General features: G+C 39.3%; 1 protein-coding gene across 1 annotated transcript in view; it reads right to left on the bottom strand.

The window, feature by feature from the left end:
• Positions 1-14,273, bottom strand: part of PDHX (pyruvate dehydrogenase complex component X) — a 58,388-nt gene extending 44,115 nt beyond the window's left edge. Inside the window, exons 1-3 of the mRNA XM_074909341.1 lie at positions 14,132-14,273; positions 4,268-4,351; positions 616-716 (exon numbers count right to left, since the gene is read on the bottom strand). Coding sequence (XP_074765442.1) covers positions 616-716; positions 4,268-4,351; positions 14,132-14,273 — 327 coding nt within the window. The remainder of the gene's footprint in view (positions 1-615; positions 717-4,267; positions 4,352-14,131) is intronic.
• Between the last annotated feature and the right edge of the window lie 238 nt (positions 14,274-14,511).

The raw sequence follows: 14,511 nt of genomic DNA, 5'->3' as shown, positions 1-14,511 counted from the left end.
TAAACAAGGAACCCAAACAAACCAAGCATTATCTCTGTTATACATGCACATACAAATAAATACTCCAAAATGATGCTCAGAGATGATGCTTCATTCCAGTTCTCATTCTTTATGCCATGTCCAATCAATTTAATTTTAAGAATACAGGAAATTAATAATTTTAAGAACTGTCCTTTGGGTCAGCCCATTTTGTATAATGTTCTATCTTCAACGGCCAGCACAAGATATTCTAGCACAGGGATTGCATTTCCTAGGTAACGTACCATCCAAAATTCCATATTCCAACTAATTGATTGTAACTTGTTTTTCTAGAACTCCGAGTAAGAAATGTCATAAACTGCAATATTTCATGGACATAATTCATTAGGTGCAAAACATACAAAACAACATAATTCTATAAGGTTAACAGAAAATCCAGTAAACATATATAGAATCATGTACCATGTACCAGTAGTCTGGTACATAGAGAAATCATTTCTCACTAGGAATGCAAATGAGTGCATTATTCTGAAACCTGAGCAGAAGGAAATTTAGCTATCTAAACTAGTTTTGAAGCAATATGCTAAACAATAGCATGAAGTGACATCATCCTACTCAGAAAGGCAGAATCCCTACCATTATTTTAGCCAATATGCCATCATCACTGGATTCCATGGTAATCACCGCTTTGTCCGTTTCAATTTCACATAATGCATCTCCAGCATTCACTGTTTCACCTGCAAAATACAACAGAACTTCAGGATACTTAGCCTAAACTTCCTTTCAGATCTATTTAACCATGCAATAACTAGAGCATGAACAGTTTATAACAGAAGTCTAAATTACAAGCTCTATACCAGTGTTTTAATTCCATTGGATTATTAATTCGAGTAGCCCATAGATCAGATCATTAGACAAGTACTTCATAGATGTTAAGAAATCAAATTGTTGGGCAAATTCTGTAACCTACAGCGACAAAATAGGCAAGCAGAAAGGAGCTTAACTCCGTATCTTAATGATACTCTTCTCCTAACCTGCAATCGGACTATAAGCATTCTGCACCATTAGAAAGAAATCCCAGTGCTAAGCAACCTACAGCAGGAACTCCAACAGTGCAAGCTTGCCAACGCAAATACCTGCACCCACGTGTGTGCCACACAACATCTCTCAACTCGTGTACGTGAGGCTCTTCACAGAAAGCTAAGGATTCCCTTGCACAGGGCAGGAGAGAGGAAAAGTCTTCAGAGAACTGGGCAAACCACTTTTCCTCTACTTTTCATTTTCCTTTCACTGCTGCAGCCAAGAACTGGTCATAAGTTTGGAAGGCAATTGATTAAATGCTATTTTATGAAGAATATTTCATAGCAGCATTCAAAAACCTCATGTGTTTCAGTATCAAAGTGTTGCAGAAAGGATCATAGTTATTTTCATTAGACTGCAAAATTTGTGATAGCTCCTAATCAACGCCCACTCTGATGTCAATGAGCTTTCCCAATAGAGAGGATTGGAACGAACACTTTTGCAGAGCATATCTCTGCTCTTAAGCTCTCTACTGAGAGAGCAATATTGCAGTATCTCTCCAAGATTATACATAATGCTCCTGAAAAATTTTGGGTAGGGTTTGTTTGGGTTTTTTTAAATGATTAAGTTCTTATAGCTAGGCTGAATGATTAGGATCTCTACTGAAGCTCAGTTTCTCTCTAGGAGATCACATCCAGTTGGCATTCAACAGCCTACAGGACTCTGTTCAATCACTGACAAGTATCCAAATCACAAGATACAAACTGCATTCCTTGATGTACTCTTTGCAAATCAAATCAAAGTTGACTGAGCACGGAGACTGAAGTCCCTGGAGGTAATGTCTCAGAAGGCAGCAGAGTTATACTGCACAAAGAAATTGCTAGCACTGTTGCCTATTCTGTTTCCTGCCCACAATAAAAAAAGGATTTTGGTCTCCTGGGCTGTCAATCTATCATCTTTCATCAACATTAAATTCATATATAATAAGCACAAGATTTTAGAAACAGAGTTTTATTTTTACAGGAACAACTTTATTAGCTGCAGGAATCAATATGACACTGAATTAACAATGAGACAGAAATAGTAAAGCTGTCAGTTAAATTCAGCATCTTTCCTTCTTGGTACTGAAGTAATTCATTCATCCTGTGAAACCATACAATGAAAACATTTGGTATTTACACAAAGAACAGAAAAATTATCAAAAGAGTATTCTACTGACCCCTGCTGGTCATACAGTAGGGAAAACATTTCATATGCAATCATCAGCTTTCTTCTGTCAATTGCCTTAAAAATATTTATTTTCTTGGATATGAGATTATCATTTATATTCAGCAATGCCACTCATTTAGATGGTCAACTCATTGGAGGATTACGTAGTTATGAGCATTCCTTGCAGACAGAAAGAGTATAATCATTAAATCACTTTTTTCTTCAAAATTTATCTTCACTTTTCTTAATGTTGTCATTATGTTTATTTTCCATACTGTCAAAGGAAAAAAAAATATACCCATAGGAACTAATTATGGTCTCAGATGTACCAAATAACACAATATACTGTATTCAGTTTTGATTGTTTCTAGACAGAAAGTAGAGCAATAAAAATCCTAAAATAGTTTTCTCTCAAAGTCCAACCATCAATTAAGATTTGATTTTAATTTAATTCGAAGAGGTGTGGAGCTTTTTTCTTCCTTCACTGTTGGGGTGGAAGTACAGTGGAAAGATTGAAAAAAAACACTGTCTATCTGTCGTGTCCTAAGACCTTTTTCTGAGGAAAACTCATTCACCTGTGTTGTGGAGCAAACTGGAATATACTTCAACTCCTAGCATGTTCTCTTCTTTGTTTCCTCTAGCAATTTTGAATGCTATATTTATTGTAAAACATACTACTGTTGATTTTTAATGTCTTACAGTTATTGACAATGAATGACTAGAAAAAGGACTTTGGATCATTCCTTTCTTGGACTTTTCTTTGGATCATTCCTTTCTTTGGATCAGTCCATAATCTTGGACTCAATATTTCATTAACTGAAGCTTCAAGCACACTGGTACGATTTACTTTTTACAGACATGGATTGTCACATTATTCCTGGTAAATTCTGAAGAAATTCTTACTAAAAATTTACAAGCAAAAGGTCACGTCCACTACTAGAACAACAAGCAGCCTTCCGGCCACCTCTCAAAATGTATTCATAATGTATAAAAGCAAAGTACTCCAGTAACAGTGATGGAGGCTGTATCAACACTTTGGTAAGCCAAAGGAAATGGCTTATCTAGGCAGAATAGTCAACACACACATTTAGCTCACCATATTGTGTCTGTCAAAAAGCATTAAGCATTTTCTTTTTTCCATACGTGTTAATCTCTTCAGGACATTTAAAAATGTCTGAGAACAAGATATACTCCTACAATCATCTAGAACTCTGCAATGCATCCTATACCAGTGGACAACCACTACAAAACTACAGTCAAAATCCAGTTTTAATATTAAATTGAAGAGGGGAAATGGTAGGAGAGTGGAGAAAGCTGTCCTGACAGAACAGGGACTGCCGATTCTTCTTCAGATCATTTTGCGTTTACATACAGCCTATGTGAAAACAAAACATACATTCAAACTATTTATCTAGTTGCTCCTACATATTTTAACAGAAGTACATTACTTTTCAGTTGTCAGAGAACCTTAGATAACCAAGGTTGTTAAGGCGTTTTTGGAGGAATAGTTCGGTTTTTTGTTTGGGTTGGGGGTTGTTTTTTTCCAAGAGATTTCCCCATTTGGAATTTGGGTTATGAAAGTAATTTAAGTTTTTCTATCAGTTTTAATTGCAGACTATAATTTAGATATTAAAAAAATCCCTGAATACCAACTATAAAAATGCAATATCTTTCATGTTATTTCATAATGCAGTGAAGTGATGAAACAGAGTCCCTCCCCAAAGTCAAAGGCTCTCAAGACTTCCAAAGTTACTGATTAGCATGACAATACTGGGAATTAAAAAACAACACACACACACACTCTCACACCCTGGAAGAGCCTTATGGAAATTTTGCAAAAATATGATCAATGCAACCTTTTGGAAGACAACTAAAGGAAAAATGTTTCCAGAACCAACAATTTCAAAGCAGGTATCATTCAAGAAGACAACATCCATATACCAAACATTTTGCTTCAAAATATTAAGGTACAACCAGAAAGAAAGATCTTATTTTTACAGGATAGATTTATATAACTAAAGAATTACAACAAATGTGGCCATAGAAAATGCTATTTTACCTTCCTTTTTTAACCATTTTACAATGTTTCCTTCTTCCATTGTAGGAGAAAGTGCAGGCATGAGAACTTTAATACCAGGCGTACCTGTAAAACAAGCACATGATTATCTAGACAAACACTTTTTCAGTATAATTATTTCCACAGTTAACTGCTTAACACAAATGAAACTAAAAGTGCAGGAATCTGAAAGACAGTTGAATAAAAGGTTCACTATGACACTTTTTTTAAGCTTACATACAAGCATGCACACCAAAGAGCACCAAGAAAAACAAGGCACTAAGTACAGAATCTATGTTTCACAGAGAACAAGGGCCAACTTGAGTATGAAGTCATAAATAATACAAAGTATTATGCAAATTAAACTCTGTCTTAAGTAAAAATATTATGCAGAAACTTTGGATATGATTAAGACAACTTTAGATACTCATGGTGCTTCAGCTTTCAGTCAATTTTTAATAGAAACTGTTTTCACAACCAAGACTTAATACATTATTAAAAATACACAAACTAGTAGTTCAAGTGCCCCTCAGCTCAGCCTGACCTACCGAACAATCCTACAGTGGATGCAAGTGAAACAGGGTTATATAACTTCTGTCCAACAGAAATGTGAACAGAAAAAAAAAAAAAAAATCTACAATTTGATTAGAGCTCCAACTACACACAAACTGTCACATGTAGAATGAAAAAGCAGCTATAAAATATGAAAATACATTAGAAAAAAAAAGCAGCAGCTAGCATGAAGCTGTGATTTATTTTTTTATTCACCCTTCACCCCCAAAATGCCATAGATTTCAAAGCTGGGCCAGCTAATACCCCCTGCCTCTTGTCTATCAGGGGAGTATGTACTAAACCAAACCACATTTCCATTTCAAGGAGCTTTCCACACATGGCCCTGCATCTGTTTAGTTCTGCCCCTGTCAAGGCCTCTTTGAGCAAGACCTTAGTTAAAATGCTGTGCCACAGTCTTCCATTTACTCCAGGACAGAAGTGAATGAGATAAATCTCGAAGACTTCTCCTCTCATTTCCTGCTTGCTTGGCAGGAAAGTAAGCCTGAACATAAGATTTGTCAGATAGAAGCAAGCCCAGAGGAGAGAACACACACACAGACACACGCATGCACACACATTTCAGTCCTCAAGAGGTCAAAACTGCTGCAATCAGAAGAAATCAGGTGAGAGGTATTGTTATGTTCCCTGCTGATGAACCACGACTTACTACAGAGGATAGTGTAACTCCACTCACAAAATCCTCTTCCTAGTTATGCAGAACAATTTCCTCACAAAATTTTTCTTCCTAGTTACGCAGTATGTCAGCAATATGAATATGAATGTATGACCACAGTACCAGCCAGGCAGGCATCTTCTCCTCTGTCCCAAACTTCTTATCCATCCTCAGGCTTCTAGTCATGGGCATGCAAGTGTGAGGACAGAGTGGGGAGTAAATGGGCAGAACAAACCTAGCCAATTGTTAGGATCCTTTCTGACTCTTAACCAAAGGCTAAATGCTTGTATCTTGAATATGACCTCTGTCTTTATGCTGAACTGCAATATTCAGAGCACACTAAGGCAAAGCATGTAATCCCACTCTCCCAAAGTTCAAACATGAAAAAAAGAAATGGGAATTCAGAGTTCTGAATTTCTAAACCAGAAGTTTCGTCGGTCTTAGCAAAATCCACCACAAACACTACATCCTTTCTCCTTCCCTCCTCCTCTTTGCCACAGGCTGTGGATTTTTTTCCAGATGACAGATTAAAGCAGATCTTTTAAATTAATAAAGCCCCCCTGATCCTAGTTCTCCAGACTCTTATGATCTACCTCTTTCACTGATAAACTTTTCCAATCCTTATTTATCCTTTCTGCTGGGAAACTATCTACTTCACAGACTGAAATTGCCTAATTTCAAGTTTCAGTAATTGAATCTTATGTCTCTGTTTTTAACATTCATTTTAACAGATCTCATTACAGAGATCCTTCTAATGGATAAGTGTCTATACACAGAGACCAGATAAATTCTTAGCCTTTTCTTTCCTTTCACAAGCCAAATAAAAAGATCTGAAAAGTCCAATGTATTTAAGCAACCCAACACCATGACCTCTCTGGGCCCTGCAACACCATGTAGTAGACACAGCTAGCTAGCAGATGGCTTCAACTCTGACTGCTTTGTAAACCCTGACACAGGGAGAAGTGTCACTGTGCAGCAACAAGCTGTGTGCCATGTAACCAGGATTCTTCTGAGGACATGATACAGCACATTCCTTGTCTTCGTAGCACACTACACCTCTTGTCATTTGATCCAGTAGTAGTATTCTGACATACAGCTGGTAATACAAGAGATACTATCTTTCTGAACTTATAAGGATAGTTATGAGGCTAAATAAATCTATTTCTAGATACTAGTTTGTAAGAGTATTCCAGCACCTGACTGATTTTTGAGGTTCTTTCTCAATCTATTATATCTGAATCTATATTCAGTTAGAGAAAGAGACACATAGAAAGTACATTGTATACAATGGCAAGAATCGATTCTGCTTCATAGCCCCTTTTCTCTAATATCCAGCATTAAAGCTTGCTACTGTTCCATAGGAAACACCACCACATTCCTTCCAGTTGCTGATTTGCTCAGAGTAAGCTTGAACAGCTTTAAAAAACATAAAAAATAATCCTTCCCCCCCCCCCCCCCCCCATTATCTGGAAGAAAAAGGACAATGAAAAAAAAAAATAGAAGAATTTTGAGCTGAAAAGCATGTGTCACCTACAGTGAGAATGCTTCTCATCCTTATTTCGAAGTCCTTAGAACTACCATGGTTACAATCTCGGAGACAATGAAGACAAAAGTGAAACTTTTGCTAACACTGTGTTAACACACAATGATTTAAGAGAATTAAAATGTCCACCCATGTTCTGTAATTCATTAATGTTAATACATCCAATAAATCCAACCTTGTCTTTCTCATTGCTACAGGATTATGACAGAATAATACACTTGTAAAAGAAGGTAGGTATTCAACCATAAATATTTCAGAGGTTAGGTAGAGTTAAAAACATTAGTTTTTCTATTGTTTCCATTATTTAATCTCTCTTCCTACACCTCTCTGGTAGATGGACCTCAAGGGAGGGACTGGGGGAGCAAAGTCCCTCCCACTACAAGAGGAGATCAGGTGCGTGATCTCCTGAGGAACCTGAACATACATAAGTCTGTGGGGAAATTGGCTGATGTAGTTGTCAAACCACTCTCCATGATATTTGAAGACTCGTGGCAGCCAGGTGAGGTCCCTGGTGACGAAAAATGGAAACGCTGCACTCATTTTAAAAAGGGTAGAAAGGAGGACCCTGGGAACTAGCGACCTGTCAGCCTCACCCCTGTGCCTGACAAGACCATGGATCAGATCCTCCTAGAAGCTGTGCTGAGGCACACGGAGCACAGGGAGGCGATTCGAGACAGCCAGCACAGCTTCACCAAGGGCAAGTCCTGCCTGACCAACCCAGTGGCCTGTGATGGAGCGACTACTTCAGTGGACAAGGGAAAAGCTACAGATGTCGTCTATCTGGACTGTTGTAAGGCCTTTGACACGGTCCCCCTCAACATCCTTCTCTCTAAAGGGGAGAGAGATGGGTCTGATGGATGGAGTATTTGGTGAATAAGGAATTGGCTGGATGGTGACATCCAGGGAGCAGTGGTCAACGGCTCGATATTCAGATGGAGGCTGGTGATGAGTGGTGTCCCTCAGGGGTCTGTACTGGGCCAAGGACTGTTTAATACCTTCAGCAGTGACACCCTGTCAGTTTGCAGATGACCCCAAGCTGAGTGGTGCAGATGACACACCTGAGGGACGGGATGTGCCCTTAAGAGGGACCTGGGCAGGTGGAGAGGTGGGACTGTGCAAACCTCATGGAGTTCAACAAGGCCAAGGGCAAGGTCCTGCACATGGGTCAGGGCAATCCTGAGCACAAACACAGGCTGGGCCATGAGTGGATTGAGAGCAGCCCTGCAAAGGACTTGGGAATAGAAGTAGATGGAAAACTGACTGTGAGCCAGCAATGTGCACTTGCAGCCCAGAAAGCCACCCGTGTGCTGGGCTGCACCCAGAGCAGCGTGGGCAGCAGGGCGAGGGGGGGTGGATTTTCCTGCTCTGCTCTTGTGAGACCCCACCTGCAGTGCTGTGCCCAGCTCCAGAGTCCTCAGCACAGGAAAGACATGGACCTGCTGTAGCAGGTCCAGAGGAGGCGACAAAAATAATCAGAGGGATGGAATATGTCCCCTATGAGGACAGGCTGAGAGAGTTGGAGTTGTTTAGTCTGGAGAAGGGAAAGCTCCAGGGAGACATTACTGAAGCCTTTCAATAATTAAAAAGGGCTTATAAAATGGGGACAGACTTTTTAATAGGGCCTGTAGCAACAGGACAAGGGGTAATGGTTTTAAAGTACAAAAGGGTAGATTCAGACTCGGTAAAGACATTTTATGATGAGGGTGGTGAGACACTGGCAGAGGTTGCCCAGAGCGGTGGTAGATGCCCCATCCCTAGAAACATTCAACAGGTTGGACAGGGCCCTAAGCATGCTGCCTGATCTAACTGAAGATGTACCTGCTCATTGCAGGGGAGGTTGGACTAGATGAGCTTTAAAGTTCCCTTCTAACCCAAACCATTCTAGGATTCTACAATTTTTTTTTTTTTTTTTTTCAAATGTGAAATGGAAACATTGTCACAAACCTTGATGGCTGCTAAGGTTATCAGATGATCCTGACATTTTAAAACTCACCAAGAAGAGAACCAAGAAGAGAAAGTGAGTTCTTTACTCCCCAAATTCCCCAGGATCAGGATCATGCTCCCCAAAACACTGAACTGTGGAAATGAGCCCAGTGTACGCATGGTTCATGTTCCCAGAAGACTGTATGAGAAATACACATACCTGTCTCAGCCTTTCCAAGGTACTTAAATGCTTGTCAGTTTAGTATTACTCGTCACTGCAAAGCTTAGAGATGTATCCAATGTTCCTCCTAACACTGGCAATTCCCATCTGAATTACCTCTAAGGATTTTCTTTAAACAGTTTTTTCTTGCAACCTCTCATCTTGGACCAATACACAGAAAACCAAACTATGTTAATGCGTATTATTCTGTGAATGCCTCTCTGTGTTCACCTACCAAATCATGTTCTGCCCATGATCATTTGTCAAATACTACAAATTAAAGCATAAGTTCACAACTTTCTTCACACTATACATGTTCACTCAGAAAAAATATTTACAGATAACAGCATGTAGAAAATATGTTACAGGATACAAGTAAGTGTTTTCTGTTTCATTTGTCTAACTTGACAAATTGGAAGTTGACAAAGTCAACTTTGACAAATCGAAACCTGATTTTGAAGTCATATCCCATAAATATCTAGCACTACCCAGAACTAGTGGAGATACTTCACTGAAAAAGTAAAGGCATTCCACATTTCTAATGAGGAAAAAATGCTTTTTAAATATGGTGGTTCACATGTTTCACTTCAGTAAACATTTCCCAGAATATGCATGTATGCCAAAGTATGGAACAAAATTGATCAATAAATTTGTGACACTAATATTTTTCTTTTCATGTTATGAGCAACTACCACGAGACACACAGTGCATTTTGGTCCTTTGATCAAGTTAGGATAGAAGATCCAGCAGCAAGTACACATGAAGTGTGTAAAAAAAATTTAAATAAACAAACAGGGTTCAAAGCAGAATGAAGAATCCAAAAATCAAGGCACATGTCAAATCTGAACATGAGAAACCGCCATTTTCTATACTATTGTGCCTCACTGCAAGAATGGTAAATGTTATTGAGGAACAGCATTCAAACTGACCTTACAAGGTGTATGACAATGACTTTAACAGCCAATACAGTAGGCTAACAGTCTTCTCAGGCTCTTAAATATTACTAATGGTCACACTAAAACACAACCACACCACACTGAATAAAGACACATCACTAGATAAAGACTTTGCCAAACTTCTATTAAGTGAGAGACCAGACAAGTACTTACAATGGTAACTAAAAAAAATTTCCTTCTTTCATCCTTCTCCAGCTTTCCACCAGGTACACAGAATATTTGACTTGCAAGGTCCCAGCAACTAGTAAAGGCTTGTTATTAGTACATAGAGAAACTATTAGTACATAGAGAAACTATTAGTACATAGAGAAACTATTAGTACATAGAGAAACTATTCTGGTCCCCAAAAAAGACCATTATATAGCTCAAACGAAAATTCTTTTTTGGAAAAAGCCTACAGTGTTCTGCTACTCCTGTTTGGGAAGACATGGGGAGATGAGGGCTACTCAGCACCTTCAGCAGACAAGAGAATATAAACCCTTTTAATGAGATAACATCCTCTCCATATTGCTGATGTAAATCTGAGTGTGAGCAAAATAGCTCGCTCTGCATCACAAAACAGAAGAACATCCCCCTTTCCATTCTAGTTTCATGTTTTATGCTGTAAACAGAGTATTATAACTCAAATAACCTTATTTCCCTTCTGGATACTTCAATGTAATTCTACTCTCATGAATTTGCAAGTATATCTAGAACCTGTAAGAAAAACAAAGTTTGAAAACTAGCCCTATGCTCCACTTTCTTTAAAGATGCTTAACACAAGACCTTGCAAATTGTGGGTTACAAAGTTTACCACTACCTGGAAGACTGCTGACATTTTACTTCAAAATATAATTACATATAAATATTATGCTGTACTATGTGGTGATTTCATTCAGAAAAAGAAATATCTGCCTGTAAAATTCTGTGAATTGTCCCTGCAGACTTAAAACATATTGCAAGATGACTCCTGATGTCACAGATGCTTTCCCTTAAACTGTTCAGTGAAAGTGCAACATACTGCTTAAATTACAAAATAATTTGCATATGAAAACACTTTGTTTCCCAAATGGATTCAAATAAAAAAGAATTTAACAGATATATCATAGACCTTAATTTAAAAATAAAATACCAGTTTATTTATAATTGCTAAGTGTTAGCATTTGAAATTCTGCTGTATTCTCCCACATGGGAGTTACATACATTTTAATCTATTTTGTTGTTTGTGGTAATTATAGTTGCTATGTAACAATCAGCATTCAGCTAAGGTATACGGCATAAAGCTAACATGAATTATTTAGAAAATCATTGCAAACTTCTAGTCAGCTGCAAGTTGTTCAGAAAAAAAACACACATAGAAACTGAATCAGCAGAGAGCTAATACGATTTATCCCTACACTGGAAAACCATGTGCAGGCATTTGGGGTTTTTTCCCCCCCCTCCCAACTTCTATACTCACCAGCAAAACTTAAAGTCTACTTCTAGACTGCTTTTGCTGGCCTATCAAAGAAAGAAAAATATTCCTGACACACTATGAGAAACTTGCAGACAGAGGACTTGAGAGAACTTATTACTTTTTTTTAGCGTTGTGTTATCTCAAGTAGTTTTTAAATTGGGCTATCTAGGGAAGAACTTTATCCTTAGAAATAATGTTGATAACATGGAGAGCCATGGCAGCAAAAAAAGTGGAGAAAGTATACCAACAAGTTGCTTTACTTCTATTACTTTACTTTGCACGGAACTTTTTTCCTCCTCACTTATATGCAGCCTGACCTGAACTATGCAGAATTATACAACAAAATTCTAATAGTTACAGCATCCATTACACTAATGTACAAGAAGATTTCAGCAGACTTGGCAATTCAGTGGCACTGATTTTTAAAACCCAGTTTCTAATTACTTTCAATTGTCTGGAGGTCAGATGCAGTCAAGTCCATTGAAAAACTTCCAAGGCAACTCATTTATTAACATTACTTGGATGCTTTAAAGTAATTTCATAGCTACAAAATCAAAGTGCTTTTTAAACAAGAAAAGCATTTCTTCTCTCTACCTTGTATCACACATCTTAATTTTACAAGGTGGGGCAACCACTGCATTTTGAATGGGGTCAATTCAGGTAAAAAAGTTTTAAGCCATGCATGACTGCCTCTTGTTCCACATTAAGTTCATGATGCAACTAAAAGGAGCTGGTCAGTCTTCTGCTCCAACTGTTCAGGTTCACACCTTTATTCATACTGTCAGGAGTTCTAAAACTCATGCAGCTGCCAAGTTACCCAGACTGGGGAATGGATTTTGCCGGAAGTTAACCTGATCACAAAACCAAAGACATTTTCAGTCAAGTTAGATTCCTGATCTGGCTCATCACAAAATAGGCAGTGGAAACCAGAATAGAATTTAAGTTAAAGCAACTGTGAAACTACAATCAAAGTACTTTTATGCAAAGAAAAGAAAAAATTTAGGTGCACTTCAGCTCCATTTTCTCCTCTCCTTTCTCATCCTACAAGCCCACCAACCTACCCATCCCCTGCACATTCATTTAATGCTCATGCATAGAGACGCTTACATTCAGAGTTCAGTAGTGTTGCAATTAAGCGCCCTGTTCATCAACAGACAAGAACACTAGCTACACCAATGGTTTCCTTTCAAAGTTATTTTAGTCGCTTTTCAGTTAGTGACCACACACATCCAAAAAACAGGCTCAAGTATGTCTGTAGAAAAAAAAAAGAAGCAGCAATCTTACAATGAACAATTCCCTTCACTAAATCCTCCTTTGTTAAATCAAAATAAAATGCTAATAAAAGGAGTCACTGCATTCATGTAGGTCAGTTTACTGTACAGGCAGTCCTTAAAGTACACAGGGAAGTAAATATTGTTACTTTTTCATTATGCATATCAATTTTCTGAATAAAAAAGAAGACTTAAAAACCTTTACATAAACAGTAGCTACTATTTTAAAGAAAATCCAAGAGAACTTGTTCTTAGTGACATATTTTAAGAATCAAGTTGAGCCTGGGCAGAGGTTTTTGCCTCCTTCCTTCTCCATGAAGAGATTCAATGCATGTTTAGGCTGTGTATCAAACAGACTGAAAAGCAGGAGTTTAAGAGAAGAGAACAAGAAGACCTCTATAATATCCTATTAACTACAATCTGAGAATCCCACTGACAGTGAATTTTGTATTTAAACTTACTCAGCATAACACAGGTTCATTGCATCTTTTTGACCTCCTTTGATATGGAAACAGCTACAGATTGTCAAACCAAAAAAAAAAAATAAATGCAATGAAGCCTTTCTCATCATAAAGATACAAAGTACTACAGTAGATTGCCTGGAAGGCCTGTAGACAAGAGGTCTTCAATAAGAGTAATGTAGAGGTAGCTAATCTTGCACTGGACAAAAAGACAAACATATTATTTTATGATGAAGCAGATTTTATCTAATAAAAATTGAAAATAAATAACACTTGTTTCAAAAACAGGGTTAGCCTTCCCCATATCATACACAGCAGGTTTTGCAAAGAAATATATTTTTATATTGCAAAGCAGCAAAGACAACCAGTGCTAGAAAGAAGGGTGTACTTAGATCTAAACCACAACGATTAACAAGTCTCTAAAATACTACTGAGTTTTATTGTAAAATGCACATGTTAGCAAGAGCTTGTTTCTTCAGTAATTCTCACATCTCTCTCCAAATTCTCTCCCCTCAGCCCGTACTCTTCCTGCTGTACTTCCACTACCTCCAGAGACCAAAGCAATCCATTTCTACAGCCTCATCCTCTCCCCAGCTGGTCGCTGCTACGAGGTTTCTCCTGCTCAGTACATCAACAACACTGCTCGGCCTTACCACCCTACACACCCACCTGGTAACACCAGGCGCTCACGCTTCCCCACCACCTTGCTCAGCCTTTAGTTCTCTCCCAGCACCCCCTACCCTCCTCCTTTCCTCGCCGCCGCAGCTCCTCCACACGTATCCGCAGCAGGCCGACCGCAAAACGAAAGGTGCGGGACCCAGACGACCACTCACCCAGCAGCTCTCGGGTCCCGTGCAGACGCCTCCAGGCTCCTCGAGCGGGGAAAGACAGGCCAGCGCCCAGGGCCGAGCCCCTGCCCAGCAGCAGCACCGCCAGCCCCTTGCCGCCACAGCCCAGCCGCCAGGACGCCGCCATCTTGCCTCTCCTCGCGTCCCCGCCCTCCCCGCGCCGGGGCTGCCCCTCTCACTGCCTGAGCAGAAGAAAGCGGCACGCCCCCTCTGCCCCTCGGCCAAGCCGCCTCAGCGCGGGGGAGCGGCTCCACCAGCGGCCCCTACCCTGCCGCGGGCTGCCCGCCTGCGCCTGGCACAGCGGCGAGCCCTCCCACAGCACCAGCCGCGGGCGCTCAGCCGCTCGCCTGCTCGGGCCTGACTGC

The sequence above is a fragment of the Athene noctua genome, chromosome 6 (assembly GCF_965140245.1).
Source record: "Athene noctua chromosome 6, bAthNoc1.hap1.1, whole genome shotgun sequence".
Lineage (NCBI taxonomy): Eukaryota > Metazoa > Chordata > Aves > Strigiformes > Strigidae > Athene > Athene noctua.
The sequence above is the reverse complement of the archived record's forward strand: the minus strand, read 5'-3'. Positions and strand labels throughout refer to the sequence as shown.